At 36.7% G+C, this 10,725-nt stretch overlaps 1 protein-coding gene across 1 annotated transcript; it reads right to left on the bottom strand.

Annotated features, from left to right (window-relative positions):
• Positions 1–322: 322 nt before the first annotated feature.
• LOC116131061 (receptor-like protein 6) lies at positions 323–3,161 on the bottom strand. Its single transcript, XM_031416705.1, has 3 exons — positions 1,740–3,161; positions 429–1,571; positions 323–343 (listed from the first exon to the last, which is right to left on the bottom strand). Exons 1-3 carry the CDS (start codon positions 3,159–3,161, stop codon positions 323–325), a joined length of 2,586 nt encoding a protein of 861 aa, XP_031272565.1.
• Between the last annotated feature and the right edge of the window lie 7,564 nt (positions 3,162–10,725).

The following is a 10,725-nucleotide window of genomic DNA, read 5'->3' on the forward strand; positions in this document are numbered from 1 at the left end:
TAGAAGAAAAAACGACTACGTGAAAAAGTAGATGATCCTTAAGGCTACATTTATTAACTCTGTGAACAAAAAATAAATAAAGCTACTTACATCATGCTTCTGTGAGCTCTCTTTCTCCCGAATGTATTCATGAGCTTCCTCTCAAAAATCTTCATGAACAGTACCTTTATCCTTGGAGAAAAAGCATGCTCAAGAGCCACTCCAGCAATTATCCCACTAGCAAACCCTGTCAGAACTATTTTCCAGCCAAATTCAAGTGGAAACTTCGAGCCTGCAGGATCTTCTTCTTTCTTTGAAGGCGGAAAATCTCCACATTGTTTTGCTATCTGCTTCCCACACAATCCTGGGTTCCCATCAAAAGATATAGTCTCAAATGTCTCAAATTGTTTTCCTTGTGGTATGCGTCCTGTGAGATAATTATTTGAGACATTGAAATTTGAAAGGAATGTGAGGTCTTCCAGTTGTTGAGGAATCTGTCCTGAGAGCTTGTTATTGGAAAGGTCCAACGATTCCAATACTGTTAGGTTTGCCATTGATGGTGGGATGGAGCCTTTGAGATTATTGTTTGAAAGAACAAGAAAACGAAGCCCTCTTAAATTTGCAATGGATGGTGGAATCTGTCCTTCAAATTTGTTGCTCGAGAAAATAATGGCTGTGAGGAGATTTGAGATCCTTACGTACTCCAACTCTATGCCTTTGGTACTCAATCGCATTGAGTAATCGTAAATCGATGGTAAAAGATCAATCCTCTCATCAATACCTGTGTAGAGTGTATTAAACTCCGGAAGTTGCATATATGTTAGTGAGCTTCCATTGACAACTTTCATGGCATCCCAAGATTCAAAGTATTTTGATGGAAGGCTACCTGTAAATCTATTATGGGAGAGGTCGATGATTTGCAGTTTGGGAAAAGCATAGGCTGTTTTAGGTTCTTTTATGGCACCCTTTAATCTATTAAATTGTAAGATAAGGACCTTTAAATTTGGAAGAGTTTCCAACCAAGATGGAAAAGTATCACTGATTTGATTGTTTCCAAGATCAAGAAATTCTAGCTTTGTGCAACTGGCCAGTGATCTTGGAATTTTCCCTTGTAATTGATTTTGGCTTAAATCAATCATCCCCAAGTTTTCTCCATTCACAAAGTTTTCAGGAATACCTCCACTAAAGTTGTTATTTTTCAGATTTAGTAGTTCTAGGAAATGACTGGAATTTCCCAAACACTGTAGAAGCTTGCCACTTAAGTTGTTGTGAGACAGATCGAGAATTCTCAACCAATTCAAATTGCATAAAACTGGTGGAATTTCTCCTATCAGATTATTGTACGAAACGAAATAATCCATGGTGGACGGTGGGGGAACTGGGAGTGGTCCTTGCAACTTATTCAAACTTAAGTCTAAAGTTTCTAGTCGAGTCCATGAAAAATTAAGAGGATGTTGGTCAAAGCCGGTTAAGAAATTGTTGGAAAGGTTCAAGTTTAGCAACAAATCCACACTTGAATTCAAAAACCATCCAGGTATTTGGCCAGCTATCTTGTTTGAGGAAAGATCTAGAATCTCCAATTGATCTTGGTTCTGCAGGAAATTTGGGAACTCAATAAGGTTGCATGACCGCAATTCGAGAACTGAAAGTTGCGGAAATTTTGTATGAACTTTGGTGTTGGTGAGCAACAATAAATTGTTTGAGGACAGAATTAAAAATTTTAAACTTCTGAGTTTATAAGAAAGCATGTTCATATCTACTGTGCTATTTAGATTATTTGAAGCGAGGTCAAGCACACGGAGATTCTCGAGGTCATAGAGAGCAATAGGAAATGCGCCTTGCAATATATTTGACCCAAGTGCAAGAACCTGCAGCTGCGTTAGGTTTCCAATTTGAGAAGGGATATCGCCAATCAAACGATTAGATGACAATGATAGCTCCTCCAATTGGCTTAGGTTCATAAGCCAATATGGAATAGGACCTTTTAATTCGTTCTGGCTCATATATAAATGTGTAAGATGTGTTAGGTTCATGAGCCAAGAGGGAATTTCACCAAACAAGTTGATTTGTGAAAGGCCTAAATAAGTAAGCTTACTATACTTAGCCATCCACGACAATGAACAAGAATCTTGGCTTGAAAAAGTGTTATGTGAAAGGTCCAATTCTTTTAAAGAAGATGGATTTCCAACCAGAGTTGACAACTTGCCTGAAAATTGATTTCCAGACAAGTAAAGATAAGTGATCTTGGTAAGATTACCAAGTGAAGACAGAATTGATCCTGAAAAATTGCAATCGTGAATATCCAAGAGAATTAAGGAATTAAGATTCCCAATTGAATATGGAACCTCACCAGAGAATCTCGTGCCTGCAAGCATCAAATATTGAAGAAGGCTGCTCTTTTCAAATTCTGGCAAGTACCCAGAGAGGCCTTGATTGTACTGCACACTGAGAAAGTGAAGGCGGGGTAATTGGAATATCTTTGTAGGAAACTCTCCTTGCAATTCACAATGCTTGAGGGATAACTCAGTCAACGAAGATAGATTTGCCAAGATATCAGGTACTGAAGAAGAAATGTTGACCCAGGAAAGATTTAGCACTTTGAGGTGAGTTAACTTCTCAACTAGACTTCTTAGACCTGGCTTTTGGAGCTCCAAGTTATCATTAAACGATGCGTCAAGGGTCTCCAACTTTGAGAGGTCTAGGAACTCTGATGGTATTTGACCAGAAAAGCCAGAAATGGATAGGTTCAGATATGATAACTTAGAAAGGTTCATGATTTTGGAAGGGATCCTAGAGCCAATGAAGTCATTATCAGCCAGGCTGAGCCATTCCAGATGGGCAAGTTGGAAGAGAGTACTGGTAGAGTTGATAGAACCATAAAGGCAGCTACTAGTGAGGTTAAGTGCGATCAAATGACCGGTAACCTCATTGCAGGTGATGCCGTCCCATGAGCAGCAATCTTTATCTGTCTTCCAGGATGCGACCTTTGGATAAGCTGAAGGATCACAAGAAGCAGACTTATCAATGACTAGACTTTCCTTGAACCGCAACAAGGAAGAATGCTCATTATCATGACAGAGTGCTTGTGCAAAAGAAGTAAAGTGAGCCAAGACAATAAGATTAAATAAAGCGAACAAAAGAAGCAAGTGCATAAATGAGAAGAAATTTGAGGATGGCGTCATGATGTATGCAAGTAGAATAGATAATCAAGTATGGTGCTTAAGCTACAAGAATTGAGATGAATTTATAGGCAGTTCATAATTGTTGTAAATGACTTCATAAAAGCAAAGCAGCCCCACTACATGAACGTCATCTATATTTGCTATTGCAACTCCAGTCAAAAGTATTATACGATAATGATAATGACTTTTTGCTCAAGATTGGAGGAACGTATAAGATGGGCTGAATATTAACATCAAACATATAGAAAGGGGCAAACGTATAAGACTGGACAAACATATAGAAAGGGAGGTCTTGCTCAGAAGTGGAGGAACATTTAAGAAGGGACAAACGTAAAAGAAGGGCCAAAGGCTTTTCTGGCTTCTATGGCTCCCAGTAAGTAGTATTGATAATGATAATGACTTCTAGGGCTCCAAAATCTTCGTAGTTTTGGTCTACTATTAAGGACACTCACTTGAAATACAATTCTTTTGTAATACGTTTCCACAAGAGACACCAATTTAAGCTGTCAATTGATTTCACAAATCTTTGACCCATCTTATACGTTCATCCGCAAACACAAACTTATGTTAAGATCGATGTAATTAATAAGATCGGCAAGCCCCTTTCATGGACAGCTCAAAACGTCTGGCTGCTTCATTTCTCTTTCTCCTTCCCCTTTCATGGACAACCCGACATAACGAATAAGATCGGCAAGCCCAAGACTTAGTAGTTACGGTACAGTGAACTTCTAGATAACTGATTTTCATAAAAAGTTTCATGAACCAAAGCCTGAAATAAGTGGGATCAAGTTACCATGAGAAAATTTATCTCATGTGTCACAATAATATGCACAACCATCCAATCAGTGGGTGAAGTCAAGAATTCAAGAAAGAGGCGAATTTCAAAAAGTGTGATAATTTATAATTTTCAACATCATGATAAATATTATAACTTTAATAATTATTGATAAGTTTTTTATTCAATACAATTGGTCATCGGCACGTTTCAATGTTTGAAAACGATCATTGTCAATAATATTAATCACATCAAATAAAAGAAATGATATTAACATAGAAATTCGTATAAAAAAGTTCTAATTTCTTAACAGTAAATTAAATTAAAAACCATTTAGAAAGAAATTCTCCGGTAATAAGAGATTTGTCCTATATCAAAATCATATTTATTAAGTTTAAAGAAATTGTTGAGGATAATACCCAGAAATCCTCCAAGAGAGAGTTCAACACGATCAAGAAACACCCAGAAGAATAAAGCAAAACAAAGATAGAAGAAAATAGGAAGAAGAAAGAAGCACAAGTGATTTACTTGGTTCGGATTCAACTGAAGAATCCTACTCCAAGGCAGGGTTTTAAGGCCCTAGATAGTCCACTATGATGAAGTCTGATACAACCACTAATCTGAGAATTACAATCTGAAAACTAACTCTCACGCCTCTCTCTTAAAACAGAAAGTACAGACTACTCTTTTATATATGAGCCTATGACGAAATGTATCTGTGATTTAGGAGGTTATCACAGCTAAGTGATGTTAGCCAAGTTAGTTAGCAAATAACTAACGTAACAAACCTTTCCCATGCAGCTGGATAACTGTCTTATTCTCTTAACAAATAAGAGGCATTATCCAACAATCTCCACCTTGACTCTTATTTACATGGTGAAACAAATAGGTACCCTGCATGCCCTCAAAGCTACTAAGTTTTCTGAACTCCTAGGAATTCCAAAGCTGAGTGAAGCTTGCTAGTTGGAACTCCTTTCGTCAGTATGTCAGCAGGGTTTGTCAAAGTAGAAATCTTTTTCATTGTCACAAATCCTTTGTCAATTATGTCCTTGATAAAATGCAGCTTAACGTCTATGTGTTTGGTCCTTTCGTGGTACATGCTGTTTCTGTTCAGGTGAATAGCACTTTGAGAATCACAATGAACATTGATACATTCCTGTTGCAGGCCTAGTTCATTGACAATTCCTTTCAACCAGAGAGCTTCTTTCACTGCCTCGGTAATGGCTATGTACTCTGCTTCTGTGGTAGATATGGCAACCACATGCTGAAGGGAGGACTTCCAGCTCACCAGATTTCCTCCAATCGTGAACACATAGCCCGTTAGAGATCTTCTTTTGGTTAAGTCACCTGCATAGTCTGAATCACAATATCCTTCTACTTCAATCTTGGAGCAATCTAACCCAGTGTACTTTAAGCCAACATCAATGGTGCCCTTCAGATACCTTAAAATCCATTTAGTAGCTTACCAGTGAACCTTCTCCGGTTTGCTCATAAACCGACTCACCAAGCTGACTCCATATGCAATATCAGCTCTGGTACATGCCATTGCATACATGAGGCTCCCCACAGAACTTTGATAAGGGATATCTTTCATATACCAATCTTTTTCAGACGTAGCAAACTCATCACTGGCAGCAAGCTTAAAATGAGTACCAATGGGAGTTGTAACCGGCGTTGCTTCTGCCATATGAAAGGCCTGTATTATTTTTCTGATATAACCTTTTTGAGATAGAGTTAGGACCTTCTTTGGTCTGTCCCTATTGATGTCAATCCCAAGGATCCTTGTAAAACCCCCCTCCAGTTAGGTATCCTCTAAATATCCCTCAATGAGAATCCCGAGGCATACAGGTCTGGAGAACGAGTTGTATTTAGAAAAATCCGTGTAAGGATAATAATAATAATCCAAAACATGCATATAATGTCACACATGATCCAAACTTATAATTTACAAACTTTAAGAAATTATACAATCAAAACATATTTATAGGGTGGAAGTTCAAAGGTATTTCACAAATATTTATCATTTACATTATTACAAAGATAAAAACATCGAGATGACAATAAATCATCTCCCTCACGTGTAGTCCGCTGTCTCTAGCATCCCTCGCTTTTAGTTTACCTGCAAAGCAATCAACAATGAAAGGGTGAGCGCTAATCGCTCAGTAAGGAATGATCCGTTTCATTCTGAATGTACGTTTGATCTTTATTTAACATATTTATTAACACACGCTTATTTTACATCTGGGATACTTCCCCTTTTATTCTAAATCATATGCTTTTCATCATTTTATCCCATGGCTAGATAAACATCAATGTGTACACATACAAATAAGTATGTAAACAATAGTACACCACACATCACATGTCATGACATAACATAACATCTAAAATCATCTAACATGAGTATAAATCATCTCATGATGTAAATAACATATAACTCATGTAATGCAACTAAATGCATATGAAACATTTAACGTCTAGCCGATCGGACCTTTCTTAGCATCTTAAGCACTTCATCATCTGCCTCAAATCATCTAGAGCTCATATCATCGGGAGACGTGCTTACGCGTTATTTAGCATCTAAAGCATATATTCATCTTTCCTCAACCGTATACAGATAGTGCTTACGCGATTCCATCATGTCTATATGCATCTCTATCATGTCATTTGCACTCTCTAACATCTTTGGCATGTAAATAACATATTTTGGTGAGCTAATACTTTTAATTCATCTATGGATTATCAACCCATTTACATTACCTCTTGCTCACATACATCATCTTAAAACATGTATTACATTGCATCTTCATGCCATTTCATAACATTAATCAGCATGACATCATGACCATGTATATCTTTCAAAGATCATCTAACTAATGGGTAAACATTAGTACATGGCATAATTACAATAATACATTAATAATCAATTCATAATCATAAGAATTGATTATGTTAAACTTAAACTTTAATAACCAGTTTATGCTTCAGGCCATTTTCCCTCTCTTCTCAAACGAATTGGCTCTTGGCATAAACATAAAAGTTATAGGTCTGTGTCTTAGATTTCTATGCTTCAGAATCATATCATTTAGATTTTATAACTCAAGGTATGGTCAAAATACTGAAGCAGGGTTAACAAAACCCTAAGCCCACTAAATCCGAATTTTCATATTAACTATGCCACATCAATTCCTATTGACATTAACCAATAGTAACTATGGATCAAATAAACCTCCCCTTATAGTCTTTAACATCCTAAAGGAAGTGTAAAATCTCATTCCCATAATCATTATATTGTTATAACATTGTAAGCTAATGCAAACAACACATCAACATTTCTAATAGCAACCATTCAACACCATGTGGCTCCAATACTACAATTTTTGCCCACATCAGTTCCACCTTCATTTTCTTCAATCAACATAACAACTCAAAAACATAAAGAGCAATAACTTCATGTATAATGAATTCAAGGCAATAAGTAGAATAAATGAGTTCAACTACACTTGCCATCAACTAATTCTATGCCTTAAAGCTATTAAGGTTTATTAAAAATCCACAAACCCTAGCCTAAACTCTAAAGTCATGGGAGGTTCTTCCTTACCTTTTTAAAGACTTCCTCCAACAATCCTTTGCCTTTGACTTTTACACTTAATCCTACATATATAAAAATTATACCTAACATCTAATTCAACTCTTCAAATACATCAAAACTAAGTTTTTAATCCTTACTTAAACCCTTCAAATTGAAGATCAAGGCTCCTATCTTGTTCTCTTGAAAAATTAAGCAAAACTCCTTTAAAACTTAGAGAAAGAAAGCTTGTTTCATGGAAGATTTGAGAGAAAATGGAAGAAATGTTGAAGAAAGGCTCTCTCTCCTTGGCTTGAACGAATTTCATTCATTATAGGAAAATTTTTCATTTATTTTCCAAAATAGCAATTGGCCCAATTATTTTAATTGTATAACTCATAGTCCTTAATTCTTCATATAAGGGCATTTTGGTCATTTCACAATGACATAATATTACTTAATTAATGCCATTAAATGCAATGAAGCCTACTCATCCTTGACTTTTTCAATGCTTATCCATAGCAAAATAACCATTGCCCTAAGCCTCTCTATGGATAATTGATCATACCGTTCCAAATGATGACTATTTGCCCTTAGTTAAATTTATGTTTTTTAACATAAAATTAAACTCTAAAGGACTATTTTGAGTTAGGAACCTACCTTTGATATCTTGGGTATTACAATCCTGTTAGCTTTCTTAGATCCTTCATTTCGAACTCAGATTTGAGTTTATCTTTCAAAGCTTGGATTTCAGTTTTATCATGACAGGCAATGAGCATATCGTCTACATATAGCAGGAGATAGATGTAATTTTTGTCATTTAGCTTTGAAAGTAAACGTAGCTGTCATGGTAGCTTCTTTTGAACCTTTGTTTGAGCATGAATTCATCACAAACCGTTTGTACCATTGGGGGGAGACTGCTTCAAACCTAAAGGGACCTCTTCAGCAAACACAATTTATTCTCTTCCCCTTTCTTGATGAAACCTTCAGGTTGAGCCATGAGAATTTTCTCCTCTAGATTCCATGCAAGAAGGCAGTTTTTACGTCAAGTTGTTCCAGTTCCAAGTCTTTATGGCAGTGATGGCAAGGATAATTCTGATTGATGTGTGTTTAACAACTGGTGAGAAACCAATCAGATAATCGACTCCTTCAACTTGAGAGTAACCTTTTGCCATAACTCTAGCTTTAAATCTAGCTTTCTCTCCCTTGGAATTTCTGGTTTTCTTTTGAAAATCCATTTGCAGCCAATAACTTTGATCCTTTTGCTTTTCAACTAGAATCAAGTTTCATTTTGGTGAGAGACTTCATTTCCTCATCCATGACTGCTTTCCAGTGTAGCCAATCTTTGCTTTTGCAGGCTTCAAAATAGGTTCTTGGCTTTCTATACAAGAACATCCGCCACGTTCAAGGCATATGCTACCAGTTTTGTGTGAGCAAAAGTAGAATGGAGGAGCTATGGTTTAGGCATATCTGGTAGGTCTGATCACTTCCCTTCTAACTCGATCTCTGCCAGCTGATAGTTCATAAGGTCACTACTTTCTGCTACGCTCCACTTCTTCTTCTGGTTGCTGAATGTTACTCTGTATGCTGATGTATTTTCTTCATTTCAGGTCATCTTCTTTGGATGTGTTTCGAATTCACTAAGCTCCACCTTAACCTGAGTAGGGGCTATTATATTCTCTTTCGGTCCTACATGTTAGTCTTATACGATACTAGTTCATTGAAAGTAACATCTCTGCTTATAATGGTTTTATTTTCAGAGATTATCACACTTGTACCCTTTGAGACCTTGAGGATATATAAGAAAATACATCTTTTAGCTCTTGGATCTAATTTTCCTTGTTTAGAGTGAACAAAAGCCACGTAACCAAATATTTTAGGTGCTGGGTAACTTGGGGGTTTTGTAGACCATTTTCCTTCAGGGGTTGTGAAACCTATAGCTGAAATAGGAGACCTATTACAGATAACTAGTAGTGTTAGCTGCTTCAGCCCAAATCTTAGGCAAACCAGAGTCTACTAACATACATCTCACTTATCCAAGATCGTCTTGTCCTCTTCTCAGCAATACCATTTTGCTGAGGAATATAGGTGTAGGTCTTATGTTAGTGATCCATTAGACACACACAAGTCATCAAATTCCTTATTACAATATTCCAGTCCATTATCAGTCCTTAGTGTCTTAATTTCTTTCCAGTTTAGTTTCAACCAAGTTTTTCCGTTCAATGAATTTACTAAGGGCTTCACTATGTTCAGAAAGTATATCCAAACTTTTCTAGTGAAATCATCAATGAAACTAATGAAATATTGTTTCGGATAAAGACAGAGGAATTTGGGGTGAACCCCACAAATCAGAGTGAACATGTTCAAGCACATCACAAGATTTATAAGAAGCATTAGGAAATTGAGTCTATGAGCTTACCAAACGTGCAGCTTTCATAGAAGCCAAGATCTTTACTTTCTCTCTGTTTATCAGACTTTGCTGCACAATTCTTGAAGACCTTTTGAGTGATATGTCCCAATTCCTATTCCAGGTAATCATCTATCTTGTTCTATAGTGGTTACGGCAGCTTTCCCAGTAAGGACGTTCCTTGTAAGATGTACAAGGCCATGCTTCATAGTTCCTTTATCACCATCTCTTTATCCTTGAAGACTTTGAGAGAACCTCACTAGAAGTATACGTTAAACCCTTTGCATCGAGCAAGCTTAAAGAAACCAGATTTCTTTTTTAGTCTGGAACATATCTAATCCTGAAGTGTCTTTAAACTGCCATCCCACATCCTGAATTGTTGAACCAATGCCAGAAACTTGGCTTGTCATGTCATTTCCCATAAGCACTTTAGCTCCATTCATAGACTGATACGTATAGAACCAGTCTCCTAGGTGTCATGTGATAAGTGCATATGAATCCAATATCCAATCTTTGTGAACTTCAATGGTGGACACACATTAGAGCAGTAGCAACCTCACTTTCTGCAACAATAGCAATGACCTCTAAGTCCATTTTCTTTTAGTTTCTGAGCTCTGATTTGAAAAATCTTCTGATAGACCTTCTTTATTGCAAAAATAGCAGATCAGCTTCTTGTTAGAATACGATTCTGCTTGTTTTTGTGACTATTCTTGCCCCTTTTGTTATACTTCTTTGGGTCTTGCGTTAACATAAAGACCATCACCTTCCCTTTTCTTTAGCCTTAATCTCAAGATCTCTTATTCTAAGAGTAGCT

The sequence above is a fragment of the Pistacia vera genome, unplaced genomic scaffold (assembly GCF_008641045.1).
Source record: "Pistacia vera cultivar Batoury unplaced genomic scaffold, PisVer_v2 Contig228, whole genome shotgun sequence".
Lineage (NCBI taxonomy): Eukaryota > Viridiplantae > Streptophyta > Magnoliopsida > Sapindales > Anacardiaceae > Pistacia > Pistacia vera.

Bases quoted from the DNA above. Each gene is read 5' to 3' on its own strand.
- LOC116131061 (XM_031416705.1), bottom strand. From the start codon at position 3,161: ATGACGCCATCCTCAAATTTCTTCTCATTTATGCACTTGCTTCTTTTG. The intron at 1,572-1,739 runs GTAGATATGAAC...AATTTCCTGCAG, and splicing joins CAAATAATCTAAATAGCACA to AACCAAGATCAATTGGAGAT. The intron at 344-428 runs GTCTCAAATAAT...ATGGGAACCCAG, and splicing joins CATTCCTTTCAAATTTCAAT to GATTGTGTGGGAAGCAGATA.